We start from the raw sequence: 21,447 nt of genomic DNA on the forward strand, positions 1-21,447 counted from the left end.
CACATGAAAAATATCTTGTTATAAGTGAAATAATCTCCCAGTGGAACTAGTGCGTTTTCATCCATATTAAGGAATTATTTACTTAAAACATGCACCTTTATCTAGCTGAAAAGTTACTTTTATTTCTAGTATACCAAGATATTTGCACTATATGTAGACCTATAATACTTGGTAAGATTTTGTTTTTGCAGTGTAGTAGACATTTTGTTTCTCTTTTTTCTTCCTTCTCTTGTTGTGTAGTGAATGTAAAGCTTGTATTTAGGTATAAGCAGCAGTTTTTAATTTTTAAGCTAAAGAAACTAAACATCTCCCATTTTCAGCCTCCATGTTGCCAGCAGTGAATGTTTTGCTCTCAGACGTCGATGCCTCTTCCGCTCACTTTCTGGGTGGGGTGGGAGACTTCATGAACCGGGGCGGGGTCGGGGACTTGACGCTGCGGGGAGGAGTGGGTGACTTGGTGCCAGGGGTGGCGGCGGGGGCCGGGGTCGGGCTTTTCACGGACTGAGCCGGGGTCTGGGGCTTGGATGGGGTCGGGGTCTTGGAGGGCGCCGGGGATTTTGGCGGCACAGGCTGGGCCGGCGGCGGCGCCGCTCTAGGCTGTCCCAGTTTGGGCTCGGGGATCGGCTCGCCGTGCCGGTAGACGCTGACGGTGATCTCCACGAACTCGCCGCCGTACTTGTTCCGCACGTTGATGCTGTACTTGCCGGAGTCGTCGGTGGTGACTTTATTGATGACCAGGCTGGCGAACTTCCCGCCGTCGAACGTCACCCTGGTGTGCTCGTTGGAGGCCACTTCCTGCTCGTTTTTGAACCAGGTGACCTCGGGGGTCGGCTCGCCCCACACGGTGCAGGTCAGGCTCAGAGACTGGACGGGACGGCAGAGTTTAACATGATATAACATGATAACAAAGCTAAAAAAGAGTAAATTTTACATGATTCCTCCCCTTTAAAGCTGTAGCTCTTTGGCGTATGGCGACATGCGCCGAGAATAAATAATTCTGTTTTCCTCTGTCTCTTTTAGCTAGCTGCAAAGCTAACGAAAATGTCATGTTGGGAAAGGCTAAAGGATATGACACAGAGGGAACGCCCTAGCTCAGGTAGAGGCTAACAAAGGGACTCACAAACATTTGCTTGATGCCATTTTGTCCTGCCAGCTCCTAAAGGTAGCATGAGAAATGGACCAGCTGTATTTTGGTATTAATAAATTAAATTATGAATTCAACTCACTGACTCTTCTTCAACCTCATACATGAAGAACTCAGCATGGAGAACGGATAATTCTCCTTATCTCAAGTTTGGCAGCGATTGGTATCAGAGGAAATACCAGTTTGATAAACTGGTTATAGATCTATTTACTGTCTGCCTTGTTTTCTGTTTCCCCGTCTGGGGTTTTGTTTAATAAAACATCTTTTACAAGAAAAACAACAATAATTTTAAGGTGTTACCTTCAGAAAACCAAAATGAAACACTTTTTTATTTTTTATTTTCTCTTACAGTTGTGCAGTTGTTTAGCTGATAGTCTGAGACTTCTGTGAAAACAGAAGAATGTCTTTAAAAATGTGTTTTTGTCTGTTGACAGTGAAGGATGTGAACTGCTTTACGAGATGTAACTGGAATCTCTCTGTCTTGGTCTGGAATAACGAACCCAGAAATCCTTACTGACCCTTTAAACCAGTTTATGCACTTGAATCTGTTGTGGAAGATTTTTGCATCATAGTAAATACTGCAGCCAAGGAAGGTCAGACCTTGAATTTAGGCAAATCCTAACTTCAGATTATTCCAAATTTTGACTTTTTGATTGAAAAGGTTTTGGGATAAATTAAATTTGCATAGTTTTATTTTAAAAAAAGAGGGTGAAAATGTTTTAAAATCTAAAATTTAGTAGTTCTTGTTCTTGTTTTGTGTCTCTTTTTATAAGTATGTTGCAGCCCTGACGCTATTTTGTCTCGCTCCAGCATTCGCTCGTCAGGAATGCTGCTGCGGCAGTTCAGCGCTGACCCTTGACCTTCTCAGCACAGAGCTGATTTTACCGTGCGAAACAAACATTTCTTTAAGGTTGATGCGGGCCTGAAAGCCTCTCACCTTCTCCTCCATGATGGTGACCACATCGGGCAGTCCACCCACCACTCTGCCGCGGTCTGGAACAAAACAAACATCAAGACTCAAAAACTCACATCAAGAACAAACAAAAACCCATTTCTGGAGCTCAAAGCGTGATTAAAATGTTGGTAAAAGTCCTTTACTTTAGGATTTCTACCTTTTTGTGAGTATAAAATAATAATAAGCTAAATTTAGTTATTGTGAGGGAATAAATACACGTTTGGTGTCAACATTAAAAAGAGATCTACTTACTCTTCTCAGCAAATGCAGCTGCCCTAAAACCCAAAAGGTTCAGTGTTATTAAAATGATTTGGATCCATATTGACAAACTATTATTTTCCAAGCAACTTACTTAAGCCGTAGATACTCTTCATAGGCATCAGTGTATGCTGTGAAAACAAAATACATAAATCAATATACACATCACTGAACATGCTGTAAACATTTCATTGTTTAGTCAGTTAAAATGTCGCAGTTTTAAATCTTTTTTTTTTTAGTGTTTTTAAAGGCGACCTGTAATGAAAAATTTATATTTTCCACATTTTTGTACTTCCATATGGGTTTCTGTTGCTTCTAAAAAAAAGCAAAGTCCCTTAGAACAAACAATTAGCCATCTTTTGAAATTACCATAATGGTTCTTGGTGTCTGGAAAATTATTTGTTTCAAAAACCTTCTGAAAAATCAACAAATCAGATCGCACTGAACCGTTACCTAGCAACCCAGAAAAGCCCAGCCCGTCACCAAGCAACACAAATCGAGTTCATAAGATGTTTGGTCAGTTGGTTTTACTGCTGTATGCGCTGTACAATGGCTGCTGGAAAAGACAACTGTTTTGTTGTTGACTTGCCATTCAGAAACCATTTGCTGAGTTCTTATTGGTTGTGCAGGAGGCTCTACTTTTGCTTTTCAAAAATGTACTGTTGTATAATTGCGCACCTGTTTGCAGCCATTTTCATGAACGAGTGTAAACGTTGAGTTGTGGGCGTGGTGCGGCATCTTATTTGTATTTAAAGTGACTAGAGGCTCTAAAGCTCAAGATAGGCAGAACTGAGCAGATTAAATCTCATTATCTAAGAATGATTTTGTGGAAAAAATGTGATGAACATGTTTTGTTTAGCCGTTGTATTTCTCCTAACTTGTTCAAGGAGCAAAATAGTTTTTCTTTAAAGAGAAATCAGTAGCTCTGCTTTGAAATGTGGTGCAAAATCCCTGATTGGTGCAGCTCTAATCGTAGATTATATATATTTTTTATAGCTGCATGTGTAGAGGTGGAGGTAGTTTAATACCTTGTCCTGAGAGGTCAAAGGTCCGGGTGTGAGTCGTAACGCCGTCGGAGATCTCAATGGCGTAGTGACCCTTCTCCTTATCGGACGGATCACAAATCTGCATCCAGGCCATCTCTGCAGTGCCGCCGATCCTCATCTTCTCAGAGGACGCAATCTTACTGTCCCTGCAGTCACACACACATCACTACTAAGACTTCAAAAACTACACATACACATATACATATATATATATATATGCTACTTAAACTTTATGTTTAAGTAGTATAAAGTTAACATTTTCCATATCAAAAGTAAAGCAGTGCTGTGCAATAAGAACTGGTTTGTGTTGTTAAGGTATGTAGGCGTGTACTACACGGTTGACTGTATGTCACAGAAATTAAATGAGCTCTGACACTGTTGATGTTCATAAGTAAAACAAGTCTAACGTCAGCAGAGGGTTCTCAAGCTGCAGACACTTTTTACATTAAAGAAGAACTTAATAAATCAGATAATACTAGATATTTGTAATTAAACTGAAACATTTCAGTGTAAAACAAGCAAAAAATCTCAAATTCAGCCTCATATTTTGATCCAGATGTTACTAAATCCTGACATGGAAATGGATGATTTCACGTCTGTTTTTGCGTGTTAGTGCTTAATAAGTTGCGTGTAAACTCTGGTGATGTACTTGTGCTTCCAGACAGTCTTCATCTCCTCTGTGTAGTAGTTCATGTAGCACTGCAGTCTGATGCCCTCTGGAGTACACTGCATGACCAGCTCAGAGGCAGACGCGCCTGGAAACACACACACACACACACACACCGTCAGGAACCAGGAAGACAAACACCAGCCACCGACTCAGAGGGATTTCTGTCAAGCTGCTTTTCTTCTGCACCAGAAATCTACAGTGGCTTCTTCTCTCCTTCCTATGAAATGTACAACAACTTTTCCAATTGCATTACGATCCAAGACATAATCCAATTTACTGGTACTGCTGACAGTGGGGTGTGTCCTCATAGTGGAACATTCGGTAAAGTCCAACTTTTCATTAAATGCATTTATTCAGTGTAAAAAAAAAAACAATTTTCTCTTTAAAACCCCTTAAATTTCCAGCCATTTTGACCCAAAATGCTTTAAAAACATAAATCATGCTAAAGTTGTGAGAAACAGATGCATCTGAAGGAAGTTTCAGATTATGTTGGGTTGTGGACTAACTATTTTATTGGAACTAATTGTGGATGTAAAAATAACATTTTTGATCAAGATTTTGAACAAATTTGCTGATTAATTTCACAAACATAATTGCACAGAATAAAAGTTCTGTTTGAAATCCAATGTCTAAAAAGAGTCTGATTGTAACTGTATTTATTCTAATCTATTGTAAAACTCTGGTTCTTCAATAGGTTCTTCTGCTTTGACTAGATGAGAATATTTTTAAGCTTTTCACCAACAGAAGCTCAATTTAGGTTTGGAGTGAAATAGGAAGATTATATGGAAAAGCACCACACAGCTTCCATGCAGCACGGTGGAAGACGTGTGATGCTGTTAAATACCAACAACTGGTTATTGAGTAAACACTAGATGTAAGTGAATATTAAAAGTCTAAATAATCAAGACATAGACCGACTTTATTATCATCAACTGAACATTTAAAATGTACATAATGAGTGACATTTGATTGCAAGGCTCCAATAATAATAAACAAGTTAATAAATAAGAATAAAAGGTACCAAAATAAAAAGATTATATTAATAGCAGGTCAAACTTACCAGCATTGCGAGCAATTGCATTGATGATGTCATCAAACACTGAAAATCAAAGAGGAAAAACTGAATCAACACAGATTTTAACTTTTAAACAGATTAAACAAATCTCACTCTGTCATAAATACCTTTGCCAGAAATGTCAAAAACAGAAGTGTCCTTTCCTTTGTCGTCACTCAGCACGGCTTTGTAAACGCCTTGATCTTTTCTGGAGAACTTCACAAAACACAAACAGATTTTTATCCGTCAGCAGCTGCATATCAACCTTAAGAGGTTGATATTCATTGTATTTACCAGAGGCAGAGGAAGAGCGCAGGATCCAGACATGACATTGGGCGCAGTCTCAGGAACAACCTCATCATCCTCCTTGTACCAGTGGAAAACCGTGTCTTTTTTTACGTTGGCCACCTACGAGCACAGGCGAAAACCGATTCACCTCAACCGCCGAGATAAGGTGGGAAGCTGGTGAAAGCTAACATTAAAATGCATGAAAACATGAACTAGAAGCCTGTTACCTTGCAGGTGAGCATCACTGTGCAATCCTCAGTGACGGTGAAATCAAGATACTCAGAGAAATGTGGACCTGCAGTGGAAACAAAATGAGAACATATCTCATTTTGGGTCTGAAGAAAGGCAGCTATCAATGAAAGATGCATTAAAATTAAGGCTGCAACTAACAATTATTTTAGTGATCAACTAATTTATTGATTATTTTGATGATTACTCAATTAAACAGATTTTTGAAAACTGCACTTATTTTATTAAATTTACTTGCTTATGAAGTGGCACATCATGCAGATTTTTCACTTAGCCGCAAACTTATTTTATCACAACATTAGAAAGACATTAATAGATGTAAATACACAACAATTCAATTCCTTTTTTAAAATATTACATATTTTATTGCATTAAATGCAATAAAATAGCATTTCTTTAGTGCACACTTGATTATTTGTACCCGTCTGTCGCAGGGCAACACAGAGACAGACAGGACAAACAACCCTACACACTCACAACTAGGGAGAATTTCGAGAGACCGATTTACCTAACAGTCGTGTTTTTGGACTGTGGGAGGAAGCCGGATGTACAGAGAGGCAACAGCTCTACCAACTGCACCACTGTGCAGCCCCCCAAAAATAAACCTTGTGGGTCAAATAAGACTGAACTAAAGGGGGCAGTATGATCTAAAATCAACCTTTTTTAGCTTTACATCATGTTATAATATTATTATTGTTATAATATTATAACATGATGTTATAATAACATCATGTTTTGATTAATCGTTAACTGTTTCGATTAATTGAAACAGTTAACGATTAATCAATTACTGAATTATTTGACAATTATTTCAATCATCGATTTATCTGATTGTTTCAGTCTTAATTAAAATACTAAATTAAAATACAAGTTAACTCCCTTTGATTTTACCTTGCTTCCTAATGTGCTCTTTCCTCTGAAACTCGGCCTCCTTCAGAGCTGCCTTGAACGCTGAAAAGAAAAACAGCAACATGTTTTTCATAAATCCACCAAAAGTTGAAATATTTTAACAATAGCAGAGTTTACCAATACAATAGCTTTTCTCAGGTGATGTTTTATTTCAGAAATGTTGACCTAAAGTCAGTCTCACCGTCTCCCACCAGCACCAGGGAGCTCTGGGTCTTGGCTTTGCCGTCGTTGATCTGGACGGTGTACGTTCCCTCGTTGGCTCTGGTGAAATGATCCACAGTCATCTGGATGACCCCTGAAGCAACATCATGGCTGATCTTCTGACCCTGAGCGAAACGGTCATTTACATGCATCAGCGTTCGGTTTACAGTAAGGATTGAACAGGGCAATAAATCTGGACTCCTGCTGCGAGGATCTGTTGATTGTGTGATCTTTGGTTTGGTGTTGTATGTTTACGTTAGAGGACTGAAACCAGGGAAGTCGTGATCTGAATCCTGAATCGAGTCCCGCGTGGATACATTTAAAACATGAGGGGCAAAGAAACCTTGTTTTTTTATTTTATCCACCTTATTTATCACTTAACATAACACTGAGACTTTGTAAATCAAAGCATTTTTTTGTTAGAAAACAAACATTGGGCAATTTGAAAAACTGTATTTACAAAGGTTTTCCATGGCAGCTCTCACTGATTTCTGTAACCGCGGCGCTGCAGGTGTTTCCTGTTTTGTTACTAAAGTTTCCAATAAACCAGAGAAAGTAGCTGCACTTGTCACTAGTTATTGTTTTAATTTATTATGCGATTAATTGATTTACTGCTTATTGCGACAGGCTTAAGTCTGACTCTGTTCCACCATTTGGGTTTAGAACCAATATACAGATACAGCTCTGGAAACGATGAAGAGCCACTGCACTGAACCACTTTGAAAACCTTCTGGTTGTTCCACCAAATATTGATTTCTGAACTCTTCATGAGTTAAAACATTAGTGTTGTTGTTTCTAAATGAATATGGACTTGTTTTCTTTGCATCTTTTTCGTTATTTTGACCATTTCTCATTTTCTCCAAATAAAAAGTAAATTTTTGCTTGGGATTTCAGAGACATGTCAGTAATTCATAGAATAAAAGGACAAAATTCATTTTACTCAAATTTATACCTATAAAGAGTAAAATCAGAGAAATTGATCATTTTTAGTGGGCTCTTGATTTTTCCTAGAGCTTTATATATCTGATCTCTGATTGGGATGTAACACGCGATTCCGATCTAGTCTGAAGCCATGTGATCCGACCTGGACTTTCCTAATTGCAACCAAGTGAAACTAAAGCAGATTGCTTGATAAGGATGAGGAGTGTGTATTGCTTTCATTTCTTTGAGTAAAAATGTCAGATTCAGTGAGGTTTCATACTATCACCCTAAATAAACACAGCAGAACAATTAGCACATCATCTGATTCTAAAGTGAAACGTTTTACCTCCCCGCTGGTAACCGCTTTGTCGTTAACGATGAACCTGTAGGAAACGGACGGAGACAGCTTGACGGCCTGCAGCCAGAAACGCACGTGTCCCTTCTCCAGAATCTCATAGTTGAGGTTGTGTTTCAGAGGAACAACTGTAGAGACAAAGACACGCAAATGCACCAACATTTGGTTAAAGAGGAAAAAATAACGCAGCAGGTGTGATGGCAAGACGTTTACCTGGATGTCTGATGGCGTAGCTGAGCTCAAGCATCGTGTTCAAAGCTAACGAACAGATCCAAGAAAACAACCAGGAAGTCAGAGTGAACCAGAAGAGTCTGAACTGAGTACGAACTGGTTCTGAAGGTTCTGAAAGCGATGACCTACCGTCCTCAGTCAGGGTGTAGCTGGATGAAACTCCATCGGTGTCTGTGACGACCACAGAGTATCTGCCCAAATCGTCCTTATCAGGATTGGTGAAGGTCAGTCTGGAGCTGTGAAGCACAGAGTCATCACACTGTTTAATATACCAGAACGGCCTCCTCACTGTTATGACCTAGAGGGGCAGCATTACATGTTTTCCAGGCTCCACTTTATAGCACAATCAAGTAATTATGTCACCTTCAGTTGCTGTAAAAATGCTATATATATATTCTGCACAGATGTAGACGTTTCCCTCCTGAAAGAGAGCAAGCTTACGTTCTGCCCTTTGCTGTGACGGTGGCTCTGGGGCAATCACCAATGGGTTTGTAGTTCTTTGACCACTCAAACTTGGATGTTTCACAGATCTCACAGGCCTCAAATGACAGGAAAACATCTCCGGTCTCCTCGTCCACACCGGCTACGATCTCCGTAGTTCCTGTTAGTAAAGATAAACAGATATGTGCTAGCATAAACTATATAAATAATATTTGCTTTTACTTAAAGGGGCCCTATTATGCAAAATTCAAATTTTTTTTACTTCCATTTGGGTTTCGACTGCATCTAAAAACCGTCCAAGTGCTTAGAAACAGCCCATCAGGTTGTTTTTTGGCAATAAGTTAATGTTTTTTGGTGTCTGGAAAATGACCTCTGGAACGTAACGTTATAATCAGCAAGCAGTGTGCTGTTACCTAGCAACCTCAGCTAAGGCTAACCGTTACCTAGCAACCGAAGCTGAATCCCAGGATGTTTGGTAAGCTGGTTTTACCAATGTAAACGGCTGCTGGAAAAGGCAAGGGTTTTGTTGCTGACATACCCTATTTCTGCTTTTCAAGGATGTACAGTTGTATAAATGCTGTTTGCAGCCATTTTCACATGCAAGTGTAAACGTTGAGTTAGGGGGCGTGGCCAGCAGCAACTTATTTGAATTTAAAGTGACAGGATGCCATAAAACAGCTCAAAATAAGCAGAACCAACTTGACTAAAATCTCAATATCTAAGAATGATTTTGTGCAAAAAATGTAATGATCAGGTTTTGTAACTATCCTAACCTGTTCAAAGAAGCATACTAGGTGATCTTTAATGAAACATAAACATACTGAGGTGAGATTGCATCTAACATACATGTTACGGGTTGGCAGCGTTAATTTGTTGTTACCTGGAAGAGCTTTGGCACAGACTGGCTCAGACAGCTCAGACGTCTTTCCAACTCCCTTTGAATTGACAGCACGGACTCTGAAGACATAGCTACTCCCTTCCTCCAGTCCAGTCACCTGTAGAAAACCATGTGGAGCTGCTTCAAGGTGCTAAATCAAAACTGGAGTCTTATAGATAACTCCTCAGGTCTCCTACCTGCAGGTAACGATGACTCACAGGGTCTCCATTCAGAGTCACAAACTCACTTGAACCCTTCTTGGCCATATCCACAAAGTATCCAGTCACAGCATCGGCTCCAGTATAAATGGGAGCTTTCCATAGGATGACCAGGGACTGACCTCTGACCTCCCTGAAGCTCAGGTCGTAGGCCGGGCCTTTAATAACACAGAACAAGCAGGTTTGCTCAGGAACACAAAAGATAAAGCCTGGCAAAATCCAAAGTTTATTCCTAAATAGGACATTTACAGAGAACCTTTTTTAACATGTAAATGCAGGGCCGGATTTAGTGGAATGTGGGCCCTGGGCTCCTGCAGGTTTCGGTACCATAAACACACAAATGTCTGACAATGTCAGGATTCATCTGACCCAAATTGGTAAAAGTGGTTCAGGGAGCATGAAGCTTTGTATCGTAGTATCAGCTTTGTTGAATAATAATTGAGTGAAACGCAGTAGGAGTCTAAATATCCACATCTGTCAAACAAGATAACTCATCTAGATACTAAAACTCAGTAGTGTCCTCAAGAGGGGGTGGAGGGGGGCGAGGCTCTGACTGGAAAAAACAAAATTGACATTTTATTTTTCATTTTTGAAAATGAAAAATATCTAAAAAGAATATATGCAATACATATGTAGAGTTTTAATTTTATCTTTAAAAATAAAATTGAGAAATGTAAACATTTTTAATTTTATTAAAAATATATTTTTTATTTTTAAAATTTTTAAATACAACTAGGAATCAACTTATAAGTAAAATTTTAAAATTGAAACATCTACTTATAATCTACTTAAGATGTACTTGTAGGTAGATTACAATTTGACAAATAGGTAAAATAAAATTTTTTGAAATTAATTTGATTAAAAATATATTTTTTTAATTTTAAAAATTAAAAATAAAATTGAAAATCAAAATATATACACATGTACACACATTTTCTGGGGTCGCCACTCCCAGAACCCTGAAGCTGCTGAAAAGGTTATTATTGATCCAGCCTGATTAATAATATTACACTAATTAAAAACCTCAGAGGAACGGATTAATTAATTACAAAGGAACGGATACCTGGCTGCTCCATGGTCCAAGCTTCACATTTCAGCGGCGTACTGGGAGCTGATGGTAGACCAACACCAGCTAGATTAGCAGCCTGGATCCTGAACTCGTAAAAAGTTCCTTCTGTTAGATTGTCCACCTAAAATTACAAACAAAGCTTGATTTTAATTACAGTTAAAATATAGCATCCATCCATCCATCCATCCATCTTCTTCCGCTTATCCGAGGTCGGGTCGCGGGGGTAGCAGCTTCAATATAGCAAGACATTATTTTTCGATGCTTCAGCAAACTCACAGTGCAGATCCGTTCAGTGACAGCAGCCAGGTTGACCTCCTTCCACACCAAAGTGTCAGCGTCCCTCTTGTCGATGTAGTAAGCCTTGACCTTGGATCCGCCGCAGTGTTTGGGTTTCTTCCAGGCCAAAGTCATGGAGGAGCCGTCACAGCTCAGCATGGTGATGCCGTACGGAGCGCTGGGAGTCGCTGAAAATGTCACAAGTTCCCATTTGAACTTCAAACTTTTCACACATTCTCTTCAGGATTTGTACAGTAGTTTTTAAAAAGCATTTTAAGGGGCGTGCCGTGGTGGCGTAGGGGATAGCGTATTGTATTGTGATCACATGTGCAGAAGGGGTTTCTGATGGGATGAATTGGGCATATGCCCAGGGTGGCTTCTCCTCAGGGGCGCCATGAACTGTTATACTGGTAAACACTTTTGTAGTGAAATCTGTTGCCTGTTTCTTCCTTGAAAAGCAATTATTTTACAAATGATAGGGCTTCTTATAAAAGTTGCGCAAATTAATTTGTTTCTTGGCGTGCAATAGTGTTATTAAAAACATTAATTGACAATTGTGCAGTGAAATTTGTGTCTTGATTAAAATGGAACAGAAGAAAACAATTATATAAGTGACAAATGGTGCAATTTATTACAATTGTATTTATTTTCCACAGTATTTATTTTTTGTATTTGTATTGTATAGACACATTGCAACGTGACGTCAAGCGCACACGATTCTGCTGGCGAACAATGACTACCATTGGTTTTAGCTGTCAAGTTGTCATAACGCGCTAAATATGAAATGTACGTAAAAGACAAGGAGATGCAGTGCTTTGTTACTAGATAACAAGGTCAGGAAAAACTTTTAATTTAAAGAAAATAGCAAGGGACAGTGAAGTAGGTCAGTTATGCTAGCTTGACTATGCTAGCTTGACTATGACAACCTTAAGACGTAGATGTGCTGTGGAATTCTGAGTTTCAGTTCCGTTAAAAAAACAACTCTGACCGATCATTAGTAAATTAAATTAGCTAATCTGTCACCTCTATGTTGAGACCATGACTAATATCTGCAAAATAAAGATAATGAAATCATAATACTGTAAAGGATCGGATGTTCTGTTCTTTGTGTGGGAAATGCCTGAGTGTTTTTTGATGTTGAATCCTGATACACTAGTGGTGTTGTCAGTTGCTAAGGCAACGGGTCTGTGTGTAGTGTGGCCAACACAGAGAGCTAGAAAAGAAGAATACAAGTTGTTCTTCACCGGTTTTCTGCATAATTTTTCCCTATTCTGTGACGCACTGCTCTAGATTAACACCTACATCTCCAGGTTTCATTTTGTTAACACAATTGTTCTACCGCAGCAGTGCAGCTATGGATGGCAACATATCATCTTTTTGCCCTTTATTGTTGTGCAGAAGCGCAAAATTTCCAGATGTAAACAATAACATGCAACACACTTTTAACTGCCTGGTATATAGTTTGTCCCTTGCTATGTGTGTTTATACTATTATTCTTGTTTCTTGTGAATATTAACAGAAATTTTTAGTGTATCTATGATGGTACAGGGCATGTCGGCCCAGGGCCCCAAACAGGCTGGGACTGCCCCTGCACATGTGAACTTGTGTGTTTGAACTTTTACTGTGAAGAGTAAAAACTGGAACAGAGGGAGATGAAAGACGTGATTTTGTTAGGGTGAAGGAGGAACAAAAACAGGAAGTGAGTCAGTATAGTTGGATATTAACTCGTTTTAATACATACCGTAATCCACTCCCTTCCCTGGACAGAATAATGAAATGAGACGTACTGAGGATGAGCTTTGCCACCTAATGGGTTACTTTTTAACTTTTTATTTCAAACGCTTGTAGATTTATCTGACCAGAAGTAGGTTGAAAATGCAGTCTGAGTCCCAGAGGTATTTATTTTTCTTACCCAGAGCCGGCTCCACGGCAATGGGTGACGACTCCTGAGACTCTTCGCTGAGGCCAAAGATGTTCACAGCCTGGACGCGGAAAACGTAGCTCTCCCCTGGGATGAGGCCATGGACCACAAACCTGACACACATTCAGTACGTTTCATTATAAATAGCAATAATCATCGGCACTCTAATCAGGTTTAACTAAGATGACCGGGGTTTTTTTGTAATTCATAGCAATATTTTTGCAGACTAATATTAAGAAAGAACAATTGTATGGTTCTAATCCTGTGCTTATATGTTGTTTTTCAAACTACAGAAATATATTTAACGGGGTATTTAATCAGGTTGGGCTGTTCAAATCAAGAAGAAAATGTCTAAATTAAATAAATTTTAAGATGAAATATTATCATCCGTATGGGCTTTTGGAGTCACATATTGACTATTTTAAGTTTAGAACTGGTTTTTAATGGAAAATTACAGATCACTTGATTGCCAACAAGATAAACATGCTTTAATTTGGATCGGGACTTTAATGTGTTCATTTTGATTAATTAATTACATAGATTTTAATGCAATCAATTGCATTTTTTTAATGAACGTTTTTATTTAATTTATTTTTTATTTACATACAAAGGTTCTTGAAGGAACCCTGTGTATTTACATGTTTCTGGTACGGCCATAAATCTGACAGACAAGCTACATCCAAAAACAGCAAAATATGACAAAATCATTTCTTCTTGATCTGGGAATTAATTTTTGCATCAAAAACTGATCTGATGAAATGCTGGAAAAGATTATTGTTGTGTTGAAGTTATGCTAAAAGGAGTTAGCCTGTTAGCACCGCTATTCCAGCTGAAAATAGCATCTCAATGCTAAACGTGTAGCAGCAGCACAGACGTCAGCGACCACAGTTCACATTTCTAAATTTGTGTTTTTTCAGAGGTTACATGAATGATGAGATTTTTCTGAAACATTTTGAAATCTGGATGATTATAATAGCTCTTTGCACCAATCTGATGATTGAATAACCTAAATAAGATTATAACAACAAATATCTTTATGGTTAAACAACAAAAATATTTGTTGTTGCTTGTACGTCTATTTCTTCAATAATTTAGCAGCAAATGGCTGTTGAGTTGAAAATTATTTTTGTCAATATCTGGTTTTCCATTAAACTGATTAATTAATTACAGCCTCTGTAATTAATTAAATTAACAATTTTAATCGAGTTTCACCACTAGTCCCAGAGCAAATATTAGAAACACTGAGTTACCCTTTTGATCAAGGCGTCTTAATTTACAGACTTTACAGTTTGGTAGGAATCTCTCAGTAGTTCAGCTCTTAATCAGAAACTTCAGTGATTTTTTAAATCATGTCAAATTTTACCGATAAAATAAGAGGGGAACACCAGGCCTCTGTCTTGGGCCCACTTAATTTTTGGTCCAGTCTTGGACTGTGGTGTAAAAGTTTTGGACAAACCTAAAGTTTGTCCAAAAAGCAAAACATTGAAACTGAAAAAGTATTTTGAATTTTCTCTTTCGGACTCGATGTTCTTTTCAAACTTTTGGCCCAGTTTGGCGTTTGGGTAGCGCCTCAGGAGAGCAGGAGTGTGGGAATGTAACTAGCAAAAAAAGCAAAACAAAACAAAAGCAGAACAAAACGTTCCCTGCTGTTACATTCAGCAACAATGGGAATTAGAAATTACTGTAAAAACATCATCAACATTCTGTGTTTACGTGATTGGCTGCTTATGTCAACACACAGCAGGAAAACATGTTAATGTGACAAATTTGCTTGACCTCAGGTAAAGACAACTTTTTACCTCAGAAATCTCTCCCAGCAGTGAGAACTGGAACTGATCTGCCGTTCAGATCCCAGCACGTCTCACCTGTTATGTCTGAACGGTTTGTGGTTACAGGGGAACCACTCCTTGGCTCCGACAACCCGGCCGTCGATGTAATAACCCAGCAGGCTTTTCAGATGTTTTGGAGCTTCCCATTGGACAAACACAGAGGACTTGGTGTTTCTGGTGGCAACAATCTGCCCCGGAGCCGAGGGAACGCCTGTTTAATAAAAAAACATCTGTTAAAGAGGTCAGGATCTATCTACTGAATGCATTTAAATTAACTTTGGAGTCAAATGGAAAATGTTATGTTGAACCAAATATTCTGAATCAACAAAAAATATACATAAAAGTCACACTGATTACATTAAAATCATGTTTAAAGTCACTGAAGTTGAGTTAAAAAAGGACAGAGAACAATTTTACAATAATCTAAGACATGAGACATTATATAACCTGCTTACAACTTCTTCAAGATAATAGTCAAATGAACAACTCTTTGTAAAGTTTTTATTGTGTTTTTAGTGAAATAAACTGAGACAATTTATTTTGTGAAACAAGTGAGTGGTTTTGTTTTTCCAAGACATTTACATCAACACAGTGGGAGACGGAGACATTGGTGCTTTAACAGCAAACTGAAAGAGTGCATCAAAAACAGAACACAATAGAATAGTCATTATTGATTTAAATTAAAGGTGCAAGACTATGCATGAAAGTGATTTATGATTTCATTCATACATACCAACCGGCAGCTCGATACCTGCAACAACAGTCACTTTTTAAATAAAAAAACTGGCTAAGCTTAAACATTTTACATATTGTGAGGTAAATATTTACATTTAAATAATGGAAAACTCTTAGCTACAAACTATGGGGTTGTGTTGTGTTATGTTGAAAGTTGCACAGTCAAAAATTAACAGCAGTAATTTGGGTTAAGAAGAAAAAAATAAGAGTTAATTTTTCGGTCATTGTTTTCATAATATTATTCTTTTAACTATACATTTCACAGTTTCAAACTAAGTATTTAGTTTGAAAGCTAAATATTTAGTTTCACACCAAATATTTAGCTCCAAACTAAATATTTTTACTTTGAACATAAATATTCAGCTTCGAACTAAGCATTTATTTAGCAGGTTATAGATTAAGCTTCAAACAAAATATGTAGCTTAAAGCTAAATATTTATATTAAAGTTAAATATTTATCTTTTAGTTAAAGCTAAATATTTAGCTTTAATACTTATTAAAGCTAAATATTATTTAGCTTTAAATAACATTTAAAGCTAAATAATAGCTTTAAAATATGTATTTATTTTAATAAATATTTATTTAATTAATAAATATTTATTAAAGCTAAATATTTAGCTAGCAATGTAAATATTTAGCCTCAAACAAAATATTTAGCACAAAGCTACATACTTTCTTAGCAATCTAAATATTTCATTTGTAAACTACATATGCGGTTTATTTAACTAAATATTTTTGTTTGAAGGTACAGTTTAGTTTCTAAACTAGATAATAAATTAAATATTTAGATTGAAATTGTGACATTTATAAATGAATGAATATTAAGGTGAGAAAGAGACTTTGAAAAATGCATCCCCCTTTTCCTTTCTCTTATGACATACTAAATAACCCAAAATATTGACTGTGTAACTTTACAAACGACACTTGTTAACAAAAATAAAATAATAATTTCACGATGCTGCTTTTCTATAAAACTCTGTTTGAATTTGTGGAGACACAAACTGGTGAGATGATCTGAGGGGCCGTTTAGGACAAAAACTATGTTTTGTCTCTCACACATTACTAAAGACTCACACACACACACACACAAAATACTAAAATTGCACATATACACTAATAAAATATCACACACGACTAGAATTATTTTTCTCACACGCATACATAAAAGACTAAGATTGCACATATAAACCAATAAAATATTGCGCGAGCATGCATTTTCTTTCTCTCTCGCACACACACAAGACTAAAATTGCACATATACACTAATAAAATATTACACACACACAAACTAGGCTGAATGAATGAATGAATGAATGGGGATTTGTATTTTTCTGTGTGAGAGATTCGTATTTGTCATACTTTAAAACTGGCTGCTCTTACCATCCTCATCGACCTTTTGGATGGGCTCCGAAGGCGCCGAGGCCTCGCTGGAGCCGTACATGTTGACGGAAAAGACTCGGAACTGGTACTTTTGCCCATCTTGCAAATCAAAAACCGGGTAACGGGGCGAGTGCAGTTTGACGGCTGTGTTGATCCGCTGCCACGCTCCAGTGCCTGCTAAGCACTGTGGGGAGGAGGGAGGCATAGATGGTAGAGCTCCCATGAAAACTTTAACCCACAGAGACTTAATGAACGCTTTAACAGCTCAGGTTGTTGGACAAATCAAAACAGACGGGAACTATTTCCATTACTGTGATGTTTCCAGCTTCCACTAGACGCTTAAAGCTGCAGTTTGCAACTTTTATTAAAAAAAATTGTTTTCTTTACGTATTTGTTGAAACTGTCACCATGTTGTGACTGTATGGTATGAAACAGACAATCTGTGTAAAAACTGAGCTTCCAGTGCTAACTAGAAACAACCAATCAGAGCCAGGAGGCGGGTCTTAACTAACGATTCCTCGAATGATTCTGGTACCTTGATTATTAAAGTTCCTTAAGGAAAATTATCTGCCTTGAAGCTTCATTAAATTATGTTTTATTACACTGGTCAACAGCCAAAAACCTGTCTGGGTTTTATCAACTGTTTAGGGTAATTTTGATGTGCTGAATCCAAAAGTCACATTGATTTTGCTCAATCAGGCCAACTTCCTGAACTATGGAGGCATCATGAGCATCAAAATGAATGACTTGTTCTCACATGTGGATCGGTTTCCTGAGAATCTGGAATCAATGAGTGATGAGCAGGAGGAGAGATTCCAGCAGGACAGAAAAGAGATGGAGAATTTTACACAATGAAGACATAATGTTCAATTTACAAGGACTTACAGAAATCCAAGTTTACAGAAATCCAAGTTTATAACATTTAACTAAGATACTCTGTTAGAAAACTTTTTTTTCCTCCTAAAACCTATTTTGGATGAGAAAAATTAACGGAAATGAACTGCTAATGTCACAAAAATGCAATCAATTTAGTCAAAAGATTAGATTTCTCTAAATCAAATTAGAATAAAAACCTGACCTGATTGAGAAAAATGGATGTCATTTTTGGATTCAGCGGCGGAAAATATTCCCAATTCAGTTGAAAAAACATAGACAACGTCAAAAAATATGTTTTTGTAACCCAGCGTTATTTAGCGAATCGTGACCAGGTGATTATTTATGTTGTGCAACGTTCTCACTTCCAAGTTGTTGACTAAACCTAACTGCTAGCAGCAACATCCAATTTTCAAATTTGAACCGGGGGAATTTTATTAACTGATGATAATATCTGGGTTTTTATCGTTTTCAGGGGACCGATAAGCATCCTTAAATTGACAGGCGCGATTCCTGGAGTATGGCAGCCTTTCTCCTCCTGTCACGTTAAGTTGCATCTCTGCCATTAGCACATTGAGCAGCAAGTACATGGGATTGATTGACAGCGTTAAGCCCCTCCTCCTGGCTCTGACTGGTAGTTTTTGGTTGCAAGTGGTGCCAATAATAGTTCAGTAAGAAGGTTGAGGAGATTGATCTTTTCACCTATTATCTGTCTCATATTATACAGTAGCGACATGTTAACAGTTTTTAAATATGTAAAAAAAAAAGTAATAAATGTTATATGTTGCAGCTTTAAACAGTTTAGACAAGTGAAGGTTTACGGTTCTGTTTTGTGCAGCAAAGATGTTACTTGGTGTCTACTGATAAAGATAAAGGGCAAACGGTGAAGCAACACGCACCTTTTCAATGATGTACCAGAGCGGAGCTCGTCCGCGAGGGCTGGGAGGCTTCCAGCTCAGCACCACGTACAATTTGAAAATCTCTGACGCATGCACGTCCGTGGGCTCGCCAGGGATAGTTACGTAGCCTAGATCGGGAGTGAATGCTTCTCAGGTTCAAAGCACACACAGCAGAAGCCATTGCAGGAGTCCCACAGTACGAAGGCTTTGCTAAGATTTTCTGTTACTAAAATTTTCAGTTTCTCTCCAACAGAGAGGAGAAAACTGCCCTCAATAATTACATTTATTTAATTATTTTAAGGAATAAACACCACCTGTCTCATGTGTGTAAAAGATTTAAAGTCTCAGTAAGGGTCTAAATTGGATTTACTGTTTAGAAGGAATGCAGGACTCCAACAACAACCCTGTCTGTATCCTGTGTGTGTTATTTTCACTTTAATTTGATGGTCAGTATTTCGAGTTATTGGCGTAGGGTAGAGAATGAACAGTAATCAGGCTTAGTAAAAAATTAAACACTCTATTAAAGTGTGAACAGAAAAGCTGAAAGAAAACAAGTGGGAGAATCCAACGTTCAGTTAAAAAATTAATTTGTTAGAAATTCAAAGAATACTAAAAAGAGTTTAACCACCAACAAACCACCAGAGACAGAAATGACCAAAACCTACCAATGAGGTCAGGTCTGAAGGAAGAACTATGCAGGGCGATGCAACAAGAGGAACAGAAGAACAGATCTACAAAATCCTAGACAAACAGACCACAGAAACAATCCAGCATCTCCCAGCACAAGGTAAGATACTAGCAGGAAAAGATGGACCAAGTGGTTGGTTTGGTGCACAAAAACATCTGGAGAAATCCTAGGTCTAAATATGAGAAATGTCTCATCTTACTCCAGATTCCCCTGTAGTTATGGTTAAATATGGGTCTACAGAAAACAGGCAAATAAAAGGCTATGTTTTGGAAGACAGTTCCTTAAAGGAGATAAAACAGCATAAGACCAAAAGAAAGTAGGTGTAAAACAAAGCACAACTTTAAACTTTGCTACTGTTATCAGTCCAAGCCTGAGACATTTTTCTAACCCTGTTGCTTTTGCTGATCACGATGTACGCAGATAATAGGATATAACAGAAACTAGAGTGCCATCAGTTTGATTTTAAAGATGAAGAAATGTTGTTTTATTGTGGTTATTCCATGGCAGTGTGGAACAATGGGAATGGGTTAGTATTCGGTGAAAGTATGAATTATTCTAGATTAAAAAGGAGAGCCACACTCTGCACAAAGACCAGTCTTTGTGCACTACTGTACCTTCCAGTTCATCATCCTTGATCACTATGTCATATTTCCCTTCAATTTTTATCACTGGTTTTGGAAAGGAGGATAAAACATCCATTAGGATCCGCTGACGTCTTCCTTCCCCGTTCGCTGTATTTACCTTCGTCGGTACCTTGCAGGCGCTGACTCTCCGCGGCGTCGATGGCGGTCACTTTGCCAGACTTGCGTGACGGTCTGCTGATGCCTGCGCTGTTCACGGCTCTCACTCTGAAGTAGTAGGAGTGGCCGACGTCAAGGCCGCTCACCGGGTATTTGCAGACCTTCACGGGTGCCGGGTTGCACTGGACCCAAGTGTCAGTGCCAGCTTCACAGCTACGCAACAGAACAGGAGACAACATGACAAAAATATTAAGAGTGTTATTATTGATGGTTTTTCACCATCATTGGCAAACTTAAAGATCCAAAATCTTCTTTTGGTTGGTGAGGTCAAAGTTTTGTTTTAGGAATAGCTCCCTACAACAATGCTTAAAAAAGTGAATTATAATTTTATTCACAAAAACTGTGCAGTACCTGCAGCACACAGTAACTTTAAAAAAAAAAGCAAAACATTTTACGTATTGTGAGGAAAACATCTACAGTCAACAAATGCAAAACTCTATGAACTATGGAATGTCGTTTTTAAAGGTACATGGCCAAAAATCAACATTAAAAATTTGGATTAAGATTGTTTTAGGAGAAAGAAATGGGTTTTCATTTTTCAGCGATTTTTTATTCTTTAATTTATACATATCAAATTAATCATTTAGCTCCAAACTAAATATTTACTTAGGAGGTTAGATATTTAGCTTTAAACTAGAAAGCTTCATAGTTAGCAAGCTAAAGATTAAACTTCAAGCTAAAGATTTACCTGGTAGCTACAAGCTGAATATTTTCTTTGCTAAATACCTAGCTACAATGTAAACATTTAGCCTCAAATTAAATATTTAGCTCCAAATTAAATATTAACATAGGAAGGTAAATATTTAGCTTGAAACTATGCACTTAGTTAGCAAGCAAAATATTTAGCTTCAAATTAAATATCTATCTCTGATCTAAATAATTTGTTTGAAGCTAAATATTTAGTTAGCATGCTACATATTTAGCTGGAGTGCCAACGTCTATTGAGAGAGAGCCTGGAGTGCTTCCGGCTGCTGACTGACCGATCCACAAAGTATCCGGTGATTGGTGCCTCGTTGACTGTGTTGGGGGGTTTCCAGGCAACCAGGACGTAATCCGAGTTGACGTCATACGCCTTGACGCTCATCGGAGCTCCAGGAGCTCCTTTCACAGACGCAGGAGCATCTAGAAAACAAATTAAAACAGACCAGTATAAGCATGAA

At 37.9% G+C, this 21,447-nt stretch overlaps 1 protein-coding gene across 3 annotated transcripts in view; it reads right to left on the bottom strand.

The window, feature by feature from the left end:
* Positions 1 to 213: 213 nt before the first annotated feature.
* Positions 214 to 21,447, bottom strand: part of myom2a (myomesin 2a) — a 33,111-nt gene continuing 11,877 nt past the window's right edge. For 2 of the 3 annotated variants that reach the window (XM_028018553.1, XM_028018554.1), the window contains 27 exons: positions 21,268 to 21,409; positions 20,241 to 20,440; positions 20,102 to 20,155; positions 18,800 to 18,927; positions 17,028 to 17,211; positions 14,949 to 15,123; positions 13,075 to 13,196; positions 11,163 to 11,350; positions 10,881 to 11,007; positions 9,797 to 9,975; positions 9,603 to 9,717; positions 8,723 to 8,882; positions 8,411 to 8,517; positions 8,264 to 8,308; positions 8,042 to 8,178; positions 6,755 to 6,899; positions 6,556 to 6,615; positions 5,643 to 5,710; positions 5,422 to 5,535; positions 5,256 to 5,343; positions 5,134 to 5,172; positions 4,053 to 4,158; positions 3,386 to 3,549; positions 2,452 to 2,488; positions 2,352 to 2,374; positions 2,082 to 2,137; positions 214 to 864 (listed from right to left, as the gene is read on the bottom strand). In XM_028018553.1, the coding sequence (XP_027874354.1) occupies positions 376 to 864; positions 2,082 to 2,137; positions 2,352 to 2,374; positions 2,452 to 2,488; positions 3,386 to 3,549; positions 4,053 to 4,158; positions 5,134 to 5,172; positions 5,256 to 5,343; positions 5,422 to 5,535; positions 5,643 to 5,710; positions 6,556 to 6,615; positions 6,755 to 6,899; positions 8,042 to 8,178; positions 8,264 to 8,308; positions 8,411 to 8,517; positions 8,723 to 8,882; positions 9,603 to 9,717; positions 9,797 to 9,975; positions 10,881 to 11,007; positions 11,163 to 11,350; positions 13,075 to 13,196; positions 14,949 to 15,123; positions 17,028 to 17,211; positions 18,800 to 18,927; positions 20,102 to 20,155; positions 20,241 to 20,440; positions 21,268 to 21,409 (3,452 nt within the window). In that variant the 3' untranslated portion in view covers positions 214 to 375. Of the gene's footprint in view, positions 865 to 2,081; positions 2,138 to 2,351; positions 2,375 to 2,451; positions 2,489 to 3,385; positions 3,550 to 4,052; positions 4,159 to 5,133; positions 5,173 to 5,255; positions 5,344 to 5,421; positions 5,536 to 5,642; positions 5,711 to 6,555; positions 6,616 to 6,754; positions 6,900 to 8,041; positions 8,179 to 8,263; positions 8,309 to 8,410; positions 8,518 to 8,722; positions 8,883 to 9,602; positions 9,718 to 9,796; positions 9,976 to 10,880; positions 11,008 to 11,162; positions 11,351 to 13,074; positions 13,197 to 14,948; positions 15,124 to 17,027; positions 17,212 to 18,799; positions 18,928 to 20,101; positions 20,156 to 20,228; positions 20,441 to 21,267; positions 21,410 to 21,447 lie in introns of all 3 variants that reach the window. The other variant, XM_028018555.1, reaches the window with a different exon arrangement.

Source organism: Xiphophorus couchianus, chromosome 5 (genome assembly GCF_001444195.1).
Source record: "Xiphophorus couchianus chromosome 5, X_couchianus-1.0, whole genome shotgun sequence".
NCBI lineage: Eukaryota > Metazoa > Chordata > Actinopteri > Cyprinodontiformes > Poeciliidae > Xiphophorus > Xiphophorus couchianus.